Genomic DNA, 23,575 nt, shown 5'->3' on the forward strand with positions numbered 1-23,575 from the left:
TTTTTAAGTAAAAAAAGGTGAAATCAATTTTAATAATCCAGTATATTCAAAATATAGTTTTCACATGTAATCAGTATAAAAATTGATAATGAAATGTTTTGTGTCCTTCATAGTAAGTTTTTTGCAATCTGGTTTATCTTTTAAGCTTGAAACACTTCTCAGTTTGTATTAGCCACGTTTCAAGTGCTCAGTATCTACATGTGGCTAGTGACTATTTGTATTGGACAGCACATTTTTGAGTGTGTGTGAGCCTACACACACACACCTTTTTTTCTCAAAAAAAAAAAAAAAAGACAAAATGGGATCATAATACAGTAGTTCTCCCCCCTAATTCTCGGAGGATATGTTCCAAGACCCCCAATGGATGCCTGAAACCACAGGTTAGTACCAAACCTTACATATACTAGGTTTTTTCCCCCTATGTGTAACATACCTATGTAAAGTTTAATTTGTAAATTATACACAGTAAGAAATTAACAATAATAAAATAGGATAATTATAACAATATACTATAAAAGAAGTTATGTGAATGTAGTCTCTGTCCGTCTCAAAATATCTTACTGTACTATACTCACAACTATTTTCAAATATTGGTTTACTGTGGGTAATAATCCACAGAGAATGGGGGACTACTGTATTTTGTGAGCTATATGTTTTTTCCCCCTCTTAGAAACATAAGCTTTCAAGGGCTCATATCTTGTAATCCTCAGAGCAGCCTTGGTAAGGAAGGAAGTATTTTCCTGATGAAAGAGAAAGGTTAAGCTGCATTGCTTTGGCGTGAAGGCACACAACCCCAGTGCTGCTGCCTGTGAAGTCCCCACTCTTTCACTGCCCCCTGCAGGCACCCTGGGGTTGATCTGAGACCACTGAGCTGTGGCAGGAATTCACATGTGATGTGTCTGTGCGCACACCCCACTTTGGATACGGGGCAAGCTATGAGCCTGCCACACAGGGATTTTAGTGTTTAAAGCACAAGTACCCTGAACTCCCAATCCAGTTTTCTTTCCACCACACTCAGCTGCCTTCTAAGAGTGTTCTTACCCTGCTTGTTTCTGGAACTAGATGAAGTACAAAGAGGAAACCAGTGGAGGATGGGCAAAGGCCTCCTACTTGGTTTGTCCTGGGAGTACTACCCCTAAGGCTACAGCACAAACACCCCCAAGCTTCCCCCACCCACAGCCCCCCTCCTCCAGTGGAAGCAGGCCAGCACTGGCCTGGCCTGTGTCTCCTTGGAGAGAACAAGTGTGGGTAGGAAGTGGGGAAAAGACCAGCGAGGCCAGAGTGAATACAGAAACAGACAGGGTTGGCCTATGGGAGGTCGGAACTTAGAAATCTCTAAATAATTGATTAGTTTGTCCAACGATCTTGCATGCCTAGTATAGACACTTGTGCTTCACACTAGACCAGTTTGTAACAAGAACCTCATGCAGGTCTGAGATTTGTAGGAGCCTGGTTTCATTTTTTTCTGTGTTTCCTATCACCCAAACCTGTGCTTCAGTTTGTCAGCCTGTAAAATTGGACTGTTTCCTAGGTGTACCTTTGACCTGCTTCTGGCCTTCTCTGTCCCCACAGAGGAGGGCTAGGGATGAGCAGCAGATTTGGATTAGTTCTCAGATGGTCCAGGGAAGCCAGCCTTCCTCCACATCACTGTACCCCCACCCTATGCTTGTTTGCATCACAGGGAATAGCAGCTATAGCACTGAGCCAAGTCTCTGCTGAGAGGGGCCTGCTCCAGAGAATGAGGAGGTGACTGGGTTTGCACTCCTAGGAGAGCTGTATTGGATTAATGTGGGATACTGTTCAAGAAGGCACCTGCCTGAGATGAGGATTCTAAGCCACCATGTTTTGATTTCTTCTGGGGTCTAGTTTTACTACTTAAACCCTTGGATCAAAAGGGTTGGTTGATACTACTGCTTTTGAGATAGTTCTTAAGACTTTACAAAACACTTATTTATTCCTGTCTCTTGCAGTCCTCCTGAGTACCCCTGAGGTAGGTGGCAGTTAGCCCTTTTTTTTATGGAAAAGGAATTTTAGGCTTATTGAGATTAAGGGACTGCTCAGGGTCAGAGTTAAAAACTGGTAGAGCCTGTTTGTCCCTGTCCCACCCCCCAAAGCACAACTAATCAGAAAAACTCAAGAGAATAAAAAAGAAGATAAGCATCAGTCTTCATATTAAGTAAGATATGGCAAGGGAGGTACACTTAGCATAGTTACAGATACTAAGTAGTAGATCCATACTTTTTTTTTTTTTTAAAGGGTATTTGATTCTGCTGACCTGTCTATCCAGGAGTTGTGGGACAGTAGTTTGTCTGCTAAAGAGGGGGGCCCTTTTGCCCCCCTCTCTTTAGCATTGGGAAAGAAAGGGGTGTGAGGGTGGTGGTGGTGGACTGGGAATGCCTGGCTGCTGGCTAAGAGTAGAGAGGCAGCCAAAGCTTCCCACTGGCTGTGCCTGGGCTTGTAGTTGCTCTGGGATGTTCTCTGCCATTCCAGGCCTTCCTTGACTTCCATCACACTGCCATAACCCCTCCAAGGTGACAGTCCTTTGGAGATCCCAGACTTGAGGAAGATCAGAGTCTAAGGGGACTTTGGAAGCGATCTGGTACCTTTTTCTTTTACAGAAAATTGAGTCAAAGCCTCCCAAGGTGGTGCCAAGGAGATCACAGTGCCCACACTAGGTCTCTCTTTGTTCTGGTTTGTTGCTTTAAGGAAAAAGAAACAGGAGGCCTTTTGAATAGTTAGTTCTTCAGCAATGGAGATTTCTTAGAGGACTAGGTCTGGTAGCTTGAACCTGAAGGCAGATCCCATGCAGATGCTGTAGCTCCTGGTACTCTAGACACATGCCTTCAGTTCTCTTTTCTGAGCCCCGAGAAGGCCAAGGAAGGCTTACCCAAATGGAGAAGGTATTGCCCAGAAATGCTCTGCATTTCCTGAAAACAGGCCCTGTGCCTTTCAACTTCTAACTGATGAGCTCTTCAAGATAAAGTTAAATGAAGCCTTGGCTGGGGTGGGGAGCACTAAGCACACATCCAGAGCAAGGTCCCTGACAGGAGGCTGGCCAGTGGGCTTTGGGGTAGGGTGGAACAGTTTGTCATTGATCTTAATCAGATAATCAGAGATCCATAACTTCCAAAGTAATAGCCAGCAAATATTGAATGTTTACTATGTGCCAGGCACTTTTCCAAGCACTTTACAAATATCAGCTCATTTAATCCTCACAGTTCCATGGTTGGGAGCTCTATTCACATTTACAAAAACTCATGCTAAGTAGAAGTAGCATAGCCAGGACTCTGACCCTGCTGTTGGAGCCTTGGTTCTTAACAGCTGTACTGCACTGCTGGTGATGGGAAGTAGGGTGGTCCAGGCCGAGCCAGTGGAAGCAGGCAGCTTCTCTGATCCCAGCGCAGTGCTCTTTCCACAGAGGCACCCATTCTGTAATTCTTGCTTGTCTTTCTGCATTCTTTCTGGGCCTTGCCTTGATTTCTCTGGAAGAGCCCAGGTGTAAGGGTTGCAGGTCTTGCCCAGGGTGAGGACGGAGTGGACCCTAGAGGGAAAGAGCATTGATGTCACCACCACCCATGTTAGTTCTGACATCAGCCAGTTTCATGGACTGGACTATTGACAATCTTGTCCACTTCTATATCGTACCTGGCACATAGTAAGGGCTAAACACTTGTTGAGATGAAGAGTACTCTTCAGTCATTGCCAGACTGGAATTATAAATACCCATGTTTGTGGATGCCAAACTTTCTCCTGCCTGTAACAGACATTGATCCCAGGCTTTTCCTGAGCCTGTTTGCTGCCTGAGAATCCTTAGTACAGCATCCCCAGGCAGTCAAGACCAACCAATCATAGGTGGAGTTTAAGATTAAAGCCCATATGTAAACTGAGCCCTCAGAGGATAGGGGCCTTCCTGTTCACCATTCCTTCCCCAGTGCCTGGTACACAGACCCCTCAGTGGGCAACTTTATTTTGCTTCGTGGTACAGTGGCAGGAGCCCAGGACTGGGATCTCAGTAAACAGTTAGATGCTTTTGGGACAAGCTAGGATGCTCACTGTCTCAGTTCTGTAAAATTTATAGAACTGCATAAACCTTTCCTACCTCAAACTGAGACTTAGATGTGGTGGAGGGTGAGAAAGTACCTTTATGATATGCTTAGCCTTGGTCACCAAGGGTAAGGAAAGGTCATTTATCTGGACAGTGGTTTATGCTGTTCACTTCTCCCCTGTGCCATGGAGCAGGGCCTGTACAAAACTCCTGCTTTTTCACCTCCGTTTCTCCTCTCCTGCCTATTCTTTGACCTTCAGGGTTTCTGTAGTTTCCTTCATCCGTTCATTTCTTTTTTTTTTTTTTTTTTTTTTTTTTTTTTTGAGACAGAGTCTCGCTTTGTCGTTCAGGCTAGAGTGAGTGCCGTGGCATCAGCCTAGCTCACAGCAACCTCAAACTCCTGGGCTTGAGCGATCCTTCTGCCTCAGCCTCCCGAGTAGCTGGGACTACAGGCATGTGCCACCATGCCCAGCTAATTTTATATATATATATATGTCAGTTGGCCAATTAATTTCTTTCTATTTATAGTAGAGACGGGGTCTTGCTCTTGCTCAGGCTGGTTTTGAACTCCTGACCTTGAGCAATCCGCCCGCCTGGGCCTCCCAAGAGCTAGGATTACAGGCGTGAGCCACCGGCGCCCGGCCCATCCGTTCATTTCTGATGTGTTGGAGGGGGTAGAATTCCCCTGGGGCTTTGCTACTGGCCAGAGTCCAGTCCTTCAGGTTGAAGGTGGCCCTAGAGTATTGTCTTTGCAACAAACAGTTCCTTGATTCCTGACTCTGCTTTCCCCTTTCTTCTTTTGTGCTGAGTGTCATTATCCCCACCTGACAGGTGAGTTAATGGGCTCAGAGAAGTGGATTCTGGTGGCCTAAGTCCCCTGTAGGGCCAGCAAGCTGGAGCTGGATCCCTTTGGGCACAAGAACCTCATGTTTATCTCCTGCAGTGCTGAGAGAGGCTTAGGGTAGCTTGGGATTTCAGTCCTAGGGGTCAGATACCTTCCCATTGTGTGACCTTGGGCTGACCACTTCACTTCTTTGAGTCTCTTCTAAAACTGGGATAATAGTACCTCCATTGTGAGGATTAGAAAACTAAATGTGCAAAAGGTCCTTAGGAAGAAGTCTGGCTTCCTGAGTTAAATGCTTAGTAAATGGTAGCCATTATTATTTTAAGAGACGCAGATCTCTGGGCATTGGGTGAGCAAACTACCACGTTTTAGGGTAAGAGCGGGCGGAGGCTATTTGGCTGTAAGGCAGACAGTTCCCTTCAGAGCTTTCCTTCTTTTGGTACAGCCAGAATTTGGAGCATGTCGGAAAACCAAATTCCCCAGGCCCAGCCCTGACCTATCCCTTTTGGCCTCAAGTCTGTCAAGACACTCAGTTTGTGGCTTCTCAGCCTAACCAGTCTTGGTTCCTGGTGCTGAAGACTGGACTGGTTGGTAAACAGGGGATGAGCTCCTCCTGCACCCCTCTTCTGTCTTCACTTTGTATGTGTAAATAAAACTACCTGCAACCTCATGCTCTTGTGAGCTGGTTAAGTCCTGTTTATGCAAGTGTGAGACCTTGGATTGAGTGTTGGAGATTAGGGTCCCTTCCAGTCAGTCTCACTCACTGGCAGCTCAGTTCTCAAACATCAATTGGCATTGGCATTACCCAGGAAGCTTATTAAAACTTCGGGTGCCCAAGCTCTGCCTACCTCCCCAAATTGATTTCTGGAGTTTGGAGGGTGGCAGGAATCTGCATTTTAACTAAGTGCCGTGCCTCCCCACCCCTCTCCCCAGAAGTCTTGTTGCAAACCTGCTAGCTCACTGGTCTTCAGTTTCTACAGCTATGAAGTGAGGGTTTTTCACACTGGCTTTTACTCTAGCTCAGGGGTCCTGAAACTTTTTAAACACTGTCACTGTCCCTCAGACCATTGGAGAGTGCGGTGCACATTCCACACTTGCGCACTGTTGGCCCAGGACAAGTCGGCTGCTAAGCAGGAAGCAGGACAGGCAGTGGTGGCAAACACACACACACCCCCCTCCGCGGCCGAATAAATGTCCTCGGCTGGCTGCATGTGGCCCGGGCCATAGTTTGAGGACCCCTGCTCTAGCTCAATGGGAGCCAAAGTAGGGAGGGAGTTTGAGGCCCCATTTCTTTTGCAACAGCTCTGTCATTTTATTTTTTCCCAAGAAACTCTTAAATATTTAATACATACAAAAGAACATAAATGTAAAATAGAAAAATATCAAAAGAAGGACACAAGTACAGTCATGCATTAATTAATGATGGAATACTTTCATTAATGACAGGGAAAGGCATTGGACAATTTCATTAGGCGATTTGGTGGTAGTATGAACATCATAGAGTGTATTTACACAAACCTAGATGGCATCGTCTACTACATACCTAAGCTATTAACATATGGTATGGCCTATTGCTCCTAGGCTACATACCTGTACAGCATGTTATTATACTGAAAATTGTAGGCAGTTATAACACAATGGTAAATATTTGTGTTTGTAAACATATTTAAACATAGAAAAGGTACAATAAAACTACATTATAAAATATGGTGTAACTGTGCAAGGGCAGCTCCATTATAATCCATCATAATCATATGGGACCACTGTTGTGTATGTGGACTGAAATATCATAAGGCACATGACTATACCTACTACCATCTTAACCTTTTACACTCGCTTGCTTTTTTCTCATTATCCACTCGACATTATCCACACTTGACATCCGAGTGCAAAGGGTTAAGAAGTGCAACCTTGATTTAAAAATATTAATTGTGCTATTGTGGTTCTGGATATCTCTGTCAAAATTAACAGTTGAAACTCATGGGTTAAATCCAAATAACTGCAAGTATGTCCATAGAAAGCCTACTTTAGAATTACCAGCAGATTCCTGACCCCACCATTTCTAAGCAAAAATCTCTAAAGGATGAGACCCAGGAATCTACGTTTTGATAGACTCCTCAGATGATAATTCTAATGCTTACTAAAATCTTAAGGCTGAAATCCTTTCTAGCAGGGGTAGCTTGTCTTCCTGGAAAGCTAGCTGCATTTAAGGAGATCAGTGGGTATAATGACAAAATGACAAGATAATAGGACTGGAAGGACTACACAAGACAGGATTATGCCCACCCTAACCACAGCCCTCTGAGTGGAGAGACTGCAGACACAGGAGGGAGATTCTTTTTTTGAGACTGAGTCTTGCTCTGTTGTCTAGGCTGTAGGGCCATGATATCAGCCTAGCTCACAGCAACCTCAAACTCCTGGGCTCAAGAGATCCTCATGCCTTGGCCTCCCAAGTAGCTGATTTTTGCCCAGCTAATTTTTTCTATTTTAACTCGTCACCTTGTCCGGCTGATTTTTTTCTATTTTTAGTCTCCCCGCTATTTTTTTTTTTTTCTTTCTATTTTTAGTAGAGACAGAATTTTGCTCTTGCTCAGGCCGGTCTTGAACTCCTGACCTCAAGCCATCCTCCCATCTTGGCCTCCCAGAGTGCTAAGATTATAGGCGTGAGGCACTGCACCCGGCCTAGGAGGGAGATTCTTACCATGTGTCCACAGCAAGGGCTGTGGTGCTTGAGTTAGGACTGGCATCCAGTCTCTCAACTTCTAAGCCCAGGGATCTATCTGGTCACTCTCCTACTTCGAGTTTGGAACACGGGGCAATAGTCCTTCCTTCCTATGGTGGCTAGATTTAACAAGTAAAAATACAGGGTACCTAGTTAAATTTGAATTTGAGGTAAACCAAATAATTTTTTAGTATAAGTGTGTCCCAAATATTGCATAGGGCATATTAAGTCTAAAAAAATTACTCACTGTTTACCTGAAATGTAGATTTAACTGGGTATCCTTGAGTTGCTATTTGCTAATTCTAGCAACCAACTATATTCTTTCCCTCTCTTACCCCCCCCCCACCCCCCTTTTTTGGCATCAGGCAGATTTAAGACTGCCTCAAATAAATGAAAAATAAGTACTCTGCATTTACGGTAGTTCTTTGTTCTAAGCTCAATTTAAATATTACTTTGTTTAATCTGCTAAACAATCATGTAAGCTAGCTATCATGGACCCCTTTCATAGTTTTGGAAAATGAGAGGTTAAGTCCAACAGGACCAGTTGATGCCCATGGAGTTAAAAGCTACATGAGAGATTGGTCAGTTTTGACTCATCTGCTCTGGCCTTGTGAGTTACTTAATTGATGGTGGCTGTTGCTTAGCACATCCAAGAATGGACTCCAAAGTCCATGCTGTTACTGCTCCTCTGCCTTGCCTCTTAACCCAACACGCTGGTAAATTGTTGGTGGGTGGGTTTTGGGTAGGGTTCAGACCCTCTCCTTCTACATTTGCTCAAGGGGTATACTGGTGCCTTGAGAGCATCTGTGAGCAGAGGTGGGGAGTCTACAGGTGGGGCAGCACCCTGGCTGCTGAGTCTGTCTTGTCTCCACTTTCATGGCAACCCAGGGGCTACTTTTTCCCAGTTGAGGTGTGTAGCATGTAGTGCTAAAGGGGCCTCTAGGCAGGCTCATACTCAGCGAGAGGCAAATCAGCAGCTTCTGGGAGACAAGGCCAACTGGCCTGGCTGACCTCAATTGAGAAAACTAGTCTTTACCCGAGAATTACAGCTCCCTGTCTGCTTTTGGGACACCTGGCAAGTTCCTCCCGTGTCTGTGGAATTTTCAAGTTACTAAGTGTTCTCAACCTGCAGGGCTGGAGCTATTACTGCTCAGTTGAGTGTGGGTGCCCAGCCTGCCTCTCATAATAGATAGGTAGATAGATAGTGAGAAAGACGCCTCCAGGGCTTCTTCCAGAGGGAGCCGAGAGGTCCAGCCTTCCTGGCATGGCATGAAGAGGAAAAATGAGGTGAAAATGGGGTGCCTCCTAGAGCCACACCCCCCCCACCCTTTAGTCATGTATTCTAGTTCCATGTGAGAAGTTGTTTTTCTTGAAAGTGTCATCAGTAGTTGTGGGGGAACAGTGCCTGTGAGACTTTTTGGTCCCTAGGCCCTGCCCCTCACCCTGTGAGTGTGTGTGGTTGTGTATAGAGTATATTTTGTTGAGAAAGGATGTTGGCTTCCCGACCTACAGAAGATTCCTACCTCCCTGGATTGGGAGGTAGGAATGCTACGTTCTAGTGCCAGCTCTGCAACAATTCACTGGTGACTTCACATACAGCGAGGTCCCTCCTGGTCCTCAGTCTTCCTGTCTGTACATGGCAATTTCTCAAGTCCTAACCCTGGCTGGTTCTGGGATCAACCTCTCCACTCCAGTAATGGGGATAATCCAAAGTCATTCCTTGGGAATTCAGAAGCCTCTTCCAACAAAGAATGCCCTAAGATTTAGGAAAATACAAATGAGTTTATGTTACCTAAGGTGGTGGCTGACCACTGGGGACAGGAGAAAACCTGCTCTGAGGTTAGCAGCCTTCCACATCAGGGTCATGGAGTCAGGCATGCAGCAGAGCATCAAGTGTGCCCAGCAACATGCCTGACAGAATTGGCTTCTGAAATGTAGGGCCTGGGAGAGCCTGTGGGAACCCACAAGCTGATTGTGGTTCATTCGTTAACTGGGAGTCACTGTCATACCTGCCTTCTAGAGAGGTTGTGGAAAATAAGTTGCTACATGTAAAGAATTTTGGCACCATGCAGAGACATAGTAAGGACTCAGGAGTTGATTACTGTTTAGTGGAAATGAGATACACCCAAATGCAACCATTTCAGGCGTTAGTGAGTACTGAAGTCCCTAAATTGTAGACTGAATTAGAACTTGATCCAGAGTTGCCGGCAGGGCAGCACTGTACATTGGGCAGTCAGGAAAATCTCCTGAAGAGAATTTACACTGAAATCTATGATGAATGAGTCATCTTGCATCAACATACACTGTGTGACCTTGGGTAAGTCCCTTCCCTCAGTTTCATTTTCTGGAATACTGGAATAATGGTGTCCTTTTGAGATGATTAAGTGAAATCACACATGGAAAGCAACTTAGTTTTCCTGGCACCTAGTCAGCACTCAGTAAAAGGGTTATTACTGTTCTAACTAGAAGTGAATGTGCTCTTCAGAAAAGGCTGGGTTAGGGCGCTGGCACTTGGAGGCCAGGGGCTTTGGTGGCCACTGATATATTTCAGCTGTGATGATTGTTGATTAGCTTTCGGGCAGAACTTCAGGGACTGGTACTGGCAGTGGGGGTGGCCAGATCCATGTCTGGGCAGGGAGAGTGGAAGCACTGTGCTGCCTTGGTCACCACAGGCTAAAGATAGTCACCTAGGGCTGGGGCTGGGCCTGGGCCAGGCCAGGCTGGCTGGCTGGCATCATGTGACTAGAGCCTGGCCCGCCCTTTGTCCCTCCTCCCAGGCTAAGGGGATGTAAAGTCTGCACTCCTGGGCTGGCTGCTGGCCTGCAACTAACTTCCTTGTAGTGAAAACTCAACATATTCTGACCTTCTGAAGGTTTTCCTCCCTTCTTCTCTCTCTGCCCACTATCCTACCCGCTAGCACCCTTCAGCCCCTTTCTGTGTTTCATCTGCAGGTCTGGGGGGAATCTGGGCGGGAGAGGCCTGGGCAGAGTGAGGCCTCTGAGAGGTAGCAGCAGGAGAAACTGGTGAACAAGGTGAGGAGGGTTGAGCCTGCATTCTTTTTACTCCATAGAAGAACATTCCTGTCTGGGGGTGCTAGGGTGAGTGGGGACTGCGTGCGGGTGGCAAGACCTGTGAGTCTGCAAGCTCCCCCGTGTGACTCCACCCATCCTCAGGCTGGTGACAGCTGAAAGTAGCCAGGCTTTTCACAGACTGTGCCCACAGGCTGGCCTGGGAGGGACAAGCACAGGTGGGTGGTATATCGTAGATTCTCTTTCCTGCCTGCCTCACCTTCCCCTTAGATGCTTTTGCTGCATTCCACAGTCAGGATCCCATGTTGCAGTCTCAGGTGGCTGGTAGTAACCTTCCTCATCTCCAGAGGCTGAGGGTGGCACAGAAACCATGTCAGCTAGAGAGCCTATAGTGGCCTCTGTGGTCTGGTCCGGGGTGTGGCTAAGGAGCATCAGTGGGGCAGAGACTGGAGTGGAGGACCTAGAAGGTAGGCCTGGAAGTCATACCTCTTTCCTCATATGTCTGAAAGGGTCCTAGAGTTAGAGACTCCAGCTGGGTATGCTTGGTGGCAGTTTCCCTTGCCTCTGTCTAGGAGGGAAGAGGGGAATTGTCAGGTCGCTGACATCCAATTGCAGGAGTGTCACTTGCCCAGCTCTGTTATCTTAGCCTTCCCTGCAGTGGACCTTGGTTTTCAACCCCGGTGTGTAGAGTGATGCTGCTGCAGCCCTGTCGTTAAGAGCCTGCCCTGTTGGCCACAATGAGGGTGGTAACTGGGACTCCTTGGCTGCTGTTCTGCCACCTCCTGTTGGTTAAGAGCACAGGTTTTTAGAAGCAGACTGCTTGGCTTCAAATACTGTATTGCTGCTTGCTGGCTGTGATCATGGTAGAAGGCAAGTAACCTACCATGTGCTTTGGGTTCTTCATTTGTAAAGTGAGACCAATGAGAGGAAATAATTCAACATTATTGTGAGAATCAAGTAAGAGAATCCATGCAGAGAGTTTGGAACACTGTGTGATATCTGGTAAGTGCTTACTACATATCTGCACTTGTTAGTATTATTACGTCTGTAATTTGTTGCTAGCATCTCTCCTGCTTTGGTGAGAAATCTCAGTGGTTGAGATCTTGCCAATCTCCAGAGGTGATACTAGTCCCCAAATAAACATTTGGTCTTTGTTTGCTATTCTGGCAGATTTTGGGCCTGAAATCTGTTAGTCCTCTCTGGCTACCCACTCTCAATCCTACAGGCTTTCTCCCAACTAGCCATCCTCAGGTCACCTTTCACCCACACTAGTCCTTCAGTTTTAATTCCAGCTTCTCCCTTTCTCTTACCAGTTCTTTTTTCCACGACCTGATGAATTTGAATCACCTGTGTGACTTGTCCTCTAAAAGCCTTCATTAGTTTCTCCTTGGTTGAACCAAGTCTTTGTGTCCTAGACCTCCTAAAATCTAGCCCTGCTGGGTAGCTTTTGTTTCAAAAGGTCAGCAGCCTTGGGATATTTCTGGAAGGAGACAATATAGGAAATACTTCTTAATCTTTTTATCTGGGTTTGTACCAGGATTTTATTAGTTTAGCACCTTTGGTAAGCTGGGAGAGACTTTTTTTTTTTTTTTTTTTTTTTTGAGGCATGGTCTCGCTCTGTCCCCCAGGCTAGAGTACAATGGTGTCATCATAGTTCAGTGCAACCTCAAACTCCTGATCTCAAGTGATCCTCCTGCCTCAGCCTCCCAAGTAGCTGAGACTGCAGGCATGGGCCACCATGCCCAACTGATTTTTTTTCTATTTTTAGTAGAGAGTAAAAGTTCTCGCGCTTGCGCTGGCTGGTCTCAAGTGATTCTCCCTCTTACCCTCCCAGACTGCTAGGATTACAAGTGTGAGCCAAGCCTGGCCTGGGAGAGACTTTGTTGAGGCCTGGGCTCTCCTCCTTTTCTGCGCAGGGTAAAAAATGGAATGACACAGTTTCTTCAACTGAAAAAGAACCCCAGGCCTTCACCCTTGTCTTCCTCTCTAACAAGGCAGGGCTTTATGCCAAAACCACTGCTGGGGGATCTGTAGTAAATTCCCCCATCTTTCTTTCCCCCATTTAAGACTGTAAAGTTCTGAAGCTTTTCTTTCCTCTTACCTGGGGCAACTTCCTCTGGAGCCCAGACGCAGCCTGTCTCTGGAAGGCAGTTGTGCCCTGTGGGTCATTGCCGGGAATAAGCCAGGCTGGGGAGAGGGCCTCATTTGCAATCTAGATTGAGTGAATTGAGTCATTTGATCTCCAAGAGCTTTTCCATACACTCTGATTCTTTTTCATGTTGAGAGATTATTTGGTGTGTCTCCCCACCCCCATCTCTGTCTCCAAGGGGAGGGATGAGGATTGCTTTTAATTTTCCTCTGTAAATTTGATTTGCAATACAAAGCATTTACCATGTGCTACGCACTCTTACCACATTTTGGTCATTTAATGGGTTCCATCAGCCCTATGAGATAACTGTGACTTCACTTTTACAGAGGACGCTGACTTTCAAAGGGGCTCTGAAAGGAGCAGAGTAGGTAGGGACTCCAACCCTACCTACCAACTCCAGCCCAAATCCATCAGATAACTAAGCCCCCGTGCTTAGCGATGGGGCTGCCCAGCTTTCTTCCGTAGGTGGTATTCAAATGAAGGGGTATTGTACACTGGAAAGTTGAGGCTCAGAGAGACAGACTCTCAGGGCATTAGTCAAGGTTGTGAGGTCATCACCCACTTCACTTGACAGGGGGCTGCCATCCCTGCTCCCACCATCCCAGTTATTACAGTAATTCCTTTCTGTCCTACCACCCCTCAGCACCTACCTTGCATCCCTCATTTCCTTTCATCCTTCATCAACAGTGGTGGTTTAGCTCTCTACTCCTTGTCTCTTGAAATAATCTTAAGTAATCTAAATAAAAATAGTGAGTTTGCCAAGCAGATACAGTTTCAGGAAAAGTCCCCTAGTGCCCTCATCACCACCAAATTCAGATTGCTTCTTATATATAGAAATTTTGATGTGTTTCACTTTTAACGAATGCGTGTGTGTGTGTTTAGGAGGCCCTTTGACCTCCTAGAACTAGAGTCAGTACTGGCTCTTGGCTGATAATGGTCCTGTGGGACAAAAAGTGGTTTTCTTCCTCTTCTAGATACCTGTTAGCCCCTTAGTTAAGAAGGAACACCCTATTAGGGCCTCTCTCTGCTATCCTCCCCTAAGGAATCCTGGGCCCCAGAGACCTGTGGACACACAGCCATCTGGGCCCTGCCTCTTCATGCTTCCACCTCCCTCTCTTTCTCTGAGAACTACTCCCTGTCATCAGTAACTCTATTTTTCTTTAGAAAAAATTAGAGAAATGCTCTGAGATTATATCAAGAAGGTTCTGACCCATTCTCTACCAGTGGAGAGACATGGGAACCACTGGGCCCCAAGAAATTTCTGAGCTGATTAAGAGCATTGGCAAAGGGAGTCGAGACTTTTAGCTCCCATCCTGGTTCTGCAGCTAGTCCTGAGGAAGCCCCTTCTCCTCTCATGGCCTCAGTTCCCTATCTACAAATAGAGGGGATAAGGGTTGTTTTTGCTGTTCTAACATTCTACAGTTGTTTTCTTGGGCAAGTGAATGATGGTGTTTCTTGAGCTAGGCTTTGGGGTCAGTGGTGGCAGGCGGTTTCAGAATGTAGGGGTAAAAGGATGAAGATTGTCCCCTAAATTTGGCTGGAATGGTGCTGGATGTGGGGACTGGTGCCTGTGTAAAGGATTGGTTTTCATGGGGGGAGTCATTTCAGATGCCAGGCCCACCTGGACCTATATATATATTCTGTGTGTGCATATGTTTGCGAGCCCAGTGGCAGTTACCTGGGAGGGGGACCCAGAAAGGGGTATGTAATTGAAGTCAAGTCAGAAATCCTAGTTTTCTTTTCAGCCTCTTGCAGGGCCTGGCAGCAGCTCATCTAAGCCTTCCTGGATTTCCCTGAGGCTCAAAATGATTTTTAACAGATCTGTGAATTTTACATAAAGGCAGAAGTGGTTCTCCCTCCCCAGTGGGTTTTTCTGCCTCTCTGGGTTCTCCTTGTCAGGGACAACCTGAAGCCCTAGCTGGGAGCAGAGCAAGAACCAGGGCACCATGAGTCTTCTGGACAACGGAACCTAGAGATAGGGCTTTTTCAACAAACTTACACTCTGCACAGGACTAATTAAAGAATATTCATCCATGGCTTACCTTAATAGTATGTCTGAAATAAAGAATAAAAGAAATATAATATTATTTTGAATAAAAAAATAAAATAAATAAATTTAATTAAAAAATAAATAAAGAATATTCTTATGTATGCCTAGACTATCCAATTCCCCTCATCAGCTTGGGATCACTACTAGAGTAGGGAATCTTCATGGCAGGAGGACTCTCACATTGAAGACTAAATTCTCAGTTCTTTACTATGTCCCTTTGTGATCAAACAAGACCTGGAAAACTTTGCTTCGCTTTTTTAAGGAAAATCCTTGCCTTCTGAACCTCGTTCCGCTTTCTAACATACTGTTAATGAACTTGGTGTTGCGGGCCTTTTAGTCTGTTCTTCTGGTATTGTGTGTGGTCTTTGGGTATTGGGAGAAGTGATTACTAGCCATAGCTCAGGTGTATACAAACGTGGTCCTGGTTTGAAGCAGGTGAAGATCTTTAGGCTTGTCAAGGAAGTAGATGGTGTTAGGGCCAACCCAGGAGTCACAGGAGAGTGGGTGCAGAGTAGCTCCCTGGGTCTAGGTTCTCCTTCCTCTTGGGACTGAGATTGTCTGGTTCACGACTGCCCAGCATTGGGAGTGGGGGATGCTGTGGGCTGAGTTGCACCGCTGCAGCTCTCAGAAGGTATGTGGGGTGTCTTGAGGGGGCAGTGGCTCCGGTAGGGGGTGGAAACCAGGAATACAGTGGCCTCACAGCTAGGAATCAGGCAAGGACACTGTCTACTCATTAAGGATAACATGAGTCTGATCAAGGAGTAGAACATTCCTTTCAAGACCAGCTAGGCAAATTTCTCTGCTCAGGGACTGGGGGCAGCTCTTACCCTGGCATGGCTGGCCAACAGTGGAGGCAAAGAGATGGGAGAGAAGTGTGGGTGAGCAGAGCCTCAGGATGTGTCTTTCCTGTGGGTCTTTGGGGGAGGAAGAGGCAGAAACCCTTCAGAACTGTGTTGGGAAAACAAATGTGGGTATAGAAGGGACTGGACCTACTAGAACCACTTCCTTAAAAAAAATCTGTCTTTGTCGAAAAATTTAATCTCTGTAATTATAGTGCTTAACTCCTGATAATACTCATATATTCTTCTAGAGTTTGTACACATACAGTATGTGTGCATGTACACTTTTTTTTTTTTTACAAAAATGGATTGTTTTGTGGCTTTTCTCATTTATTGTATCCATTTTTTTGTATCAGTAGAGATCGTTTATCTTTTTAATGAGTATTCTAAAAATGGATGAACCTTATTCAGCTAGTTGCCTACTTTTGGACATGTAGGTTGTCTTCAGTTTTTTGAAGTTATAAATAGCATTTTGATGGACATCTTTGTACATAACCTTTGTTTAATTTGTATCATTAGGATCAGTTGCGAAAGGTGGAACTGCTAAGTCAAGTGGGAGCCCACCTTTTCTTTGGATACTGAGGAAGCAGACAAAAATCTTTCCTGAGTGGCTGGCCCTGGTGTAGTCCCTGGAATTCTTGATTGCCTACTTAGGGTTTTTAATCTTGCTTTTCCAATGATCACTAGCCCTGGTCTGTGCACACACAGACTTCTAGAATGTTAGGGCCAGAAATGATCTTTCACGCCTTTCCTTTATGAAATCTGCCATGATTCAAGAGCACTAAATTATAGTGCTACCTCTGGCATGGACTTCCCTCTCTAGGCCTCAGTCCCTATTTTACAAGAGGGTGTAGAGCTATACTCTGTAAGGGCCCTCTCACCTCAGGGTCTCAGTTCCTGGGGTTTTGGCTGCCAGCTATCTGCATGATCTCACTTGCCATGATTTCTTCAGGAAGAGGCTGGTAAAATTGTTACTGGTGTCTTTCTCCCCTCCACTATTTCTTCCTTCTGTGAGAACCAGCAGGTCACTTGGTGAGATGGGGATGGTAATGAGGGTGAAGAGCTGGTAGTGGCCCCCTCATGTAATCTCTGCATAACCATCTCTCCCTTTTTGTTCCCACAGAACATTCTGCTCCGGCCAAGGTGGTGAGGGCAGCTGTTCCTAAACAGCGCAAAGGCAGCAAGGTAAGTAATAGGAGTGGGCAACCCAAGGGGACTTCCTGGAAGTGGTGGCCTTTTTCCTGTTCTAGTGAGTGCTTCTGGACTGCCAGGTAGTTCTGGATCCTTTCTGAATAGCATGGGAGCCCCCTTCAGGGCCTCTAGTGTGGATGGTCCGAGTGGACAGACTGATTGGGCCTCTGATCCCTTAATAGAGCTAGACCTTTAGTGAGGGGCTGAGTGGCAGAGACAGGTATCTGCCCCCACCCCGGGGACCCCTCATAGAATGTGCTTTGCAGGTTGGTGACTTTGGAGACGCAATCAACTGGCCCACACCTGGAGAGATAGCCCACAAGAGTGTGCAGGTGAGTCTGTGGGGAGGGATGGGCAGGTTTGAGCTCTCATCTAAAAAAGACATTTTGGGTTCTCAAGCTTTCAGAGTCTCAGGTCTTAACCTTTGTCAGTTTTTAAAATGGATTAGTTAATATAAAATGGACAACATTGAAATAGCTAAGAGTTGTTATCGTTTGAGCCTTTGCTTTGTGTCAGGAACTGCCATGTACAGTGGCCCCTCGGTATACTTGAGCAGTTGGTTCCAGGACCCCTGTGCATACTAGAATCCTCGCATACTCATGTCCTGCAGTCAGCCCTGCGGAACCAGAGTATAATAACTTCGCCCTCTATATATGCTGGTTTTGCATGCCACATTTTGTGGGTCTTTTTGACCCACATTTGGTTGAAAGAGAAAATCCATGTATAAGCGGACCCATGCAGTTCAAACCCTTGGTGGTGTTCAAGGGTCAACTCTATGGTCTATTCATCATCTTATCTATCCCTCACAGTGACTCTGAGTTAGGTTCTTCTTTTATATTTCCCATTTTACAGATGAGGTTGCTGAGACTTGGAGAGGTTAATTACCAGCCCTTGATGGCAAAGTGGGGATTAGAAGTCAGATGTGTTGTATTATTCCAAAGTCTGTGTTCCACATCATTAAACTTGGGTTTTCTGTTTATGAAACAAGAAAGTGGTCATTAGGGCAAATACTGACCTCCAGACCATATGTGTTGGGGAACCTTATATAGCTCTCCTGAACCCTAGCAAAGGGGGAGAATTCTGGTCAGTTCTCTCCTTTCCAGCACTTTTGTTCTGGGCCTGTGGCCTGGATCCCTTATTCCCAGCTATGGCCACCTTCACTTCATAGGTTCGTTTTTGACAGGCCAGGGGCCAGCATCTCTTTATTCCACAGACTACTTAGACAACACAGCCCTGCTACAGGGAATAAACACTTGACCTTTGTGGGCCCCAGCACCCCTGTCTTGGGGGTTGTCTCTGTCATTTAGGCTTGGAAGCTGGAGAGACAAGTTGTTTCTTCTGCCTCCTGGCCTGTTAGATTGTACTTCCCAGTGAATGCATCTCACGTATGAAAGCAGAACCTTAGAGTGCATCTGTTTCAGCCTGCTGTTGCATACGGTAGCTCCTTCTGCTTGTCTTTTCTGGTGACAGGAAGTGCCCTTCTTCTCATACCATGGGGCTCTCACACTCACTTCACTTCCCTGTTACTTCCCGCTACAGCCCCAGTCTCACAAGCCTCAGCCTACTCGTAAGCTGCCACCCAAGAAGGACATGAAGGAACAGGAGAAAGGAGAGGGGTGCGATAGTAAGGAAAGCCCAAAAACCAAATCGGATGAATCAGGGGAGGAGAAGAATGGGGACGAGGACTGCCAGCGAAGCGGGCAGAAAAAGAAAGGTGAGTGGCTGGGAGCAGAACTTGGGAGAAGGGGGCAGGACAGAGCCATGAAATATCAGACCTTTGGGGGTTACTGGGGGAATCTCATCTGCCCCCCCCCCCCAAGTCATTGGGAGACTGATATAGGCCACTGGGGCAGCAATCCTTTCTTCAACCCTCGGTCCTCCTCTTAACGATAAAAGTTTCCAAAAACCTGCTGAATTGGTAGGGTCCAGGTTTGGCTGCTCTAATAGAGGTCCAAAGTAACAGCGGTTTAAACAAGATAAAAGTTTTCTCTTACATAACAGTTTAGTGTAAATAGGCCAGGCCTAGTATGGCAACTCTTTAATTCCTTTAATCTTGCTGTGGTACATTGACTCATCCAGCTAGCAGAAAGGGAAAAGGGGAAGGATAGCTTCTTTCCTTTTAGAGACTCAACCTGGAGTTGGGTACTTTAACTCAGTTCTCATAGATACTTTTGCACATGTCTATAGGGAGTCTGGAAAGTATAGTCTTTATTCTGGGCAGCTGTATATGTCTGATTCCAGAAGAGGATTCTCTAACCTTGCAGAAATCAATATTGGAAGTTAAAAAGGTGTCTCCACCAAGGAACATTGGCCTTATTTTATTTTAACTTTACTAAAAAATGTTTTTTATATAGAGAGATAGTCTTACTATAGTCTTACTATCTATGTTGCTCAGGCTGGTCTCAAACTTCTGGCCTCAAGTGATCCTCCCACCTTGGCTTCCCAAACTGCTGGGATTACAGGCATGTGCCATTGTATCTGACCTGGCCTCCTTATTTTAGAGATGGAAAAGAGGTCCGGTGTGTAGGAAAGGGATTTGCCCAGGGTCACCAGGTTGTGATTTAGGCCTAAGCGCAGGGCAGGTGAAGGATTGAGTAGGGCTGGGTGGGAGGGGTGTTTCCCCTCAAACCTTTGTCACATGTCCATGCTATCTCCCAGGGAACAAACACAAGTGGGTTCCATTGCAAATAGACATGAAGCCTGAAGTACCCAGAGAGAAACTGGCCTCACGCCCTACTCGCCCGCAGGAGCCGAGACATATACCTGCCAACCGCGGGGAGATCAAAGGTATGTTCTACCCACTATGGAGGGCCTGGACATGGGGTCACCCTCAGGCTTGACCCAGTGCCCCCTCTCCCCATAGGGTCTGAGCCTGCCACCTACGTTTCCGTGCCCGTGGCCCCCCCCACCCCAGCCTGGCAACCAGAGACCAAACCGGAGCCTGCCTGGCATGACCAGGATGAGACATCGAGTGTGAAGAGTGATGGGGCTGGTGGGGCGCGGGCTTCCTTCCGTGGCCGTGGACGGGGGCGTGGTCGCGGCCGGGGACGCGGCCGGGGTGGCACTCGAAGTACGTGAGGCCCCTTTGGGCTCCGGGATGTCCAAGGGAGTGCGGCGGGGGTGGCGGGCAGGTATCTGCTCTCCCTCATGACACCCGTTTCCCCCGTAGCCCATTTTGACTACCAGTTTGGCTACCGAAAGTTTGACGGTGCAGAGGGGCCTCGCACCCCCAAGTACATGAACAACATCACCTACTACTTTGACAATGTCAGCAGCACTGAGCTTTACAGCGTGGACCAGGAGCTGCTCAAAGACTACATCAAGCGCCAGATGTGAGTGCACGGAGCCTTCTTCCTGGGAGATAAGTGAGGTTAGGGGTTGCCAAAAGGTCACAGCCGGGCAGAGGAGGACTGGACGCATGCCCTTCTGGTGCTAGCAGCAGCTGTAGCCTCTGGCTGGAGCTGTGAAAGATAGCTTTTCTCTTGTCCTTTAAGCTAACTTTTCATAAAGTTGTGTATTATAGAAGTAATACCATATTTACCTTAAGAAATCTCGCAGGGCTGGGGAACCTGCAGCCTCTGATTTCAGGATTGTTCTTTTTTAAGTACTAAAGCAGGCAATAGAAGCTTTATCTTTCTCTGCTGTATACCTTTTAATAAAAGGATTTGTTCTGTAAAATTTGGATTCAGTCAAAAGGCCGCACTTAATGACCTAGATGGCCACATTGTAGCCCTATGGCCACAGGTTCCCCACCCCTGGTTGGCCAGGCTCAGTGTTAAGTGCTTTACTGGCATTATATTAATTTAATCCTGTAATTTTTATTTGCCGAATTTCTGAGTTGGGTCTTTAATCCCCATTTTAAAGACAAGCAGATAGGCCCAGTTACTTGCATAGAGTCTCATAAGCTAATAGGTAGCAGAACGTGGATTTAAATTCATTTCCGGCCGGGTGAGGTGGCTCACACCTGTAATCCTAGCTCTCTGGGAGGCTGAGGTGGGCAGATTGCTCAAGGTTGGGAGTTCGAAACCAGCCTGAGCAAGAGTGAGACCCGTCTCTATTATAAATAGAAAAAATTAGCTGGGCATGGTGGCGCATGCCTGTAGTCCCAGCTACTCGGGAGGCTGAGGCAGTAGGATTGCTTGAGCCCAGGAGTGTGAGGTTGCAATGAGCTAGGCTGATGCCACGGCATTCATTCTAGCCTGGGCAACAAAGTGAGACTCTGTCTCAAAAATAAATAAATAAACAAACAAACAAATAAATAAATCCATTTCCATCTGATTGCAAAATCTTTGCTCTTAACCACTCTGGTATATTGTCTCACAGACCAGTGGGGGAGCCATACAAGGAAATAGATAATTTCAGTAGAGTGTTGTGTTTTAGGAGCAGATGTGAAAGTGACCTACAGTATTTGAACTGGGTATTAAATAAGGAGGATAAAGAGTTTGTCAGGCACGCAAAGGAGCTGAAGGGCAAAAGAGGTGATTTGATGTAAGCAAGGTGGGAATAACATCATTTGTGTTCATCCTTTAACACTGTATATAGGCTAGGGCAGAGGCTGTGTGAGATTTGCTGGGGTATATAGCAGAACAGGGAATGGTATTCATAAATTATGCAGCAATCCCTTGGTGATGCCTCTTTTCCCCTCCTGCTTAGCGAATACTACTTCAGTGTGGACAATTTAGAGCGAGACTTCTTCCTGCGACGGAAAATGGATGCTGATGGTTTCCTACCCATCACCCTTATTGCTTCCTTCCACCGAGTGCAGGCCCTTACCACTGACATTTCACTCATCTTTGCGGTATGTCTTCCTCCCTGGGGCTGGGGTGTGGGGGAAAGAAAGGTCCTTACCTACAGAGCTGGGGTTTTGGGCCAAGGCAGAAAGCCCTGGAAGAGTCTTCATCTGATTAATTCTGTTAGTCTCAAGGCTTGGCTGGCCTCTTCCCCTCTCTCCCTACTCCCTGCCTCTTTCTCTTTCTTTTTCTCTCATTATGGAAAATGTTAGACATTGACAAAAGTTGACAGGACAGTATAATAAACCCATCACCAGCTTCAACAGGTATTAATTCTTGGTCAGTCTTACTCCGTCCTCATCTGTTTCCTCTCTCATATTACTCTGAAGAAAATCCTAGATAACCTGTCATTTTTGTCCACAGATGTTTTAGTACATATCTCTGAGAGGTAGACTTATTAAAAAACATGACCACAGTATCATCATCACATCTGAAAATATTAACAGTTTTTTTACTATCACCAAATATGTAGTCAGTTTCAAATTTGCCTCAATTGTCAAAAAGAATTTTTTCATAATTTGTGAGAATCAGAATTCAGGTGAGACCTATGTGTTGTCTTCTGAAGTCTCTTCCTTTCTCTCTTTCTTTTCCTTACTGTTTAATATTTGAATAAACTAGGTTAGATTTTCTGTAGAATTTCCCTCAGAACACAGTGGTGTCATTTATCATGTTCATCTGTACTCCAATATTTTGTAAATTGGTAATCTAGAGGCCTGATGGGTTTTGGGAGTTTTTTCCCCCTTTGTCAAGCATACTTTATAGATATGATGTGTTCTCTCTAAAGGTGTCACATAATGTTTCATGTGATTATTTCTTTTGTGATATAAGCTGCCATTAGTGGTTGTGGCCTATTATTTCATTTAAGGATTGCAAAATGGTGATACTTTAATCCTATTAGTCTTCAATTTTTTTAATTTTGTTTATTTACTTTTTTTGGTTCCTCATCAGTCAACATGAAGGTAATCTTCATTTATTAGCTAGAATACCTCTTTGAGGAGTAACTGCCTCATCAGCTATTCAGTTACTGAGAGGTATAGTTTGTGTAAGAACAACTGATAAATGTTTGATCTTTTTCCTTTTGTTAACCAGTTTGTAGAATTAAAAGTTGATCCCTAATAACATTTAAAGGTGACCAGTAAGGTTTTCTTTTCTTTTTTTGTTTTGCTGCTTTGGTATCATTTGTTCTTATAGGCTTATGGATTCAAACATTTATTTCAGTCCATTCCAATTAATATGTCGAATCAAATTGTCCTTTCTTTGGCCGGTGGGACCCTAGTTGATCTTGTACATTTCCTGCCCCAGATCTGGAATTGGCCACTTTTTAAAGGGAGTCTAGTTCCTTTCTTTTGGGAAATGGTATTTAGGTACCATAGCCTGAGTTATAGGGGTGCTTATCGTTACTTGGTTGGTAATTGTTTCTAGAGGTTTGGTTTTTTTTTGGGTTTTTTGGTAAAGGTAAACTACATCATGAGATTACACTAATACTTTCTATTAAAATTCAGGATTATGGCATCTTAACCCTGTCTGTTTTTATTCCTTTCTCCCATGCCAAAAATCTTAATTCCTAATGTTATCAACATGATTACTTGTTTATGTAAAACATTTACATGGTTCCAAAGTCTCAACATGGTATGTCTAACTTAAAATTCTGTCACTTCTACCTTTTCTTCCCTATAGGTAAACTTTTTTGAATCCTTCCATTAAAAAAAAAAAAAAGAAAGCAAATACCTGTCTATGTATTTGTATCCTTTCTCTTAGAGAAATGATAACATACAACACATGTGTTTCTGTTTTTGTTTGTTTTCATGTAATGTATCTGGGAACTAACTGAAGAATAGTGGCATATAATAGAAGGATATTCCTTGTTCCTATTTACTGTTGCGTAGTACACCATCGTGTGGATGTTCCATGGGTTT

The 23,575-nt window shown here is 45.5% G+C and overlaps 1 protein-coding gene across 7 annotated transcripts in view; it reads left to right on the forward strand.

The window, feature by feature from the left end:
- LARP1 (La ribonucleoprotein 1, translational regulator) overlaps nt 1-23,575 on the forward strand; it is a 59,115-nt gene that overhangs the window by 15,738 nt on the left and 19,802 nt on the right. For 2 of the 7 annotated variants that reach the window (XM_012755473.2, XM_012755475.3), the window contains exons 2-8: nt 16,802-16,863; nt 17,136-17,201; nt 18,409-18,583; nt 19,528-19,656; nt 19,733-19,939; nt 20,039-20,201; nt 21,523-21,667. In XM_012755473.2, the coding sequence (XP_012610927.1) occupies nt 16,802-16,863; nt 17,136-17,201; nt 18,409-18,583; nt 19,528-19,656; nt 19,733-19,939; nt 20,039-20,201; nt 21,523-21,667 (947 nt within the window). The remainder of the gene's footprint in view (nt 1-16,801; nt 16,864-17,135; nt 17,202-18,408; nt 18,584-19,527; nt 19,657-19,732; nt 19,940-20,038; nt 20,202-21,522; nt 21,668-23,575) is intronic. The other 5 variants (XM_012755476.2, XM_075996243.1, XM_012755477.2 and 2 more) reach the window with 3 other exon arrangements.

The sequence above is a fragment of the Microcebus murinus genome, chromosome 21 (assembly GCF_040939455.1).
Source record: "Microcebus murinus isolate Inina chromosome 21, M.murinus_Inina_mat1.0, whole genome shotgun sequence".
Classification (NCBI taxonomy): domain Eukaryota; kingdom Metazoa; phylum Chordata; class Mammalia; order Primates; family Cheirogaleidae; genus Microcebus; species Microcebus murinus.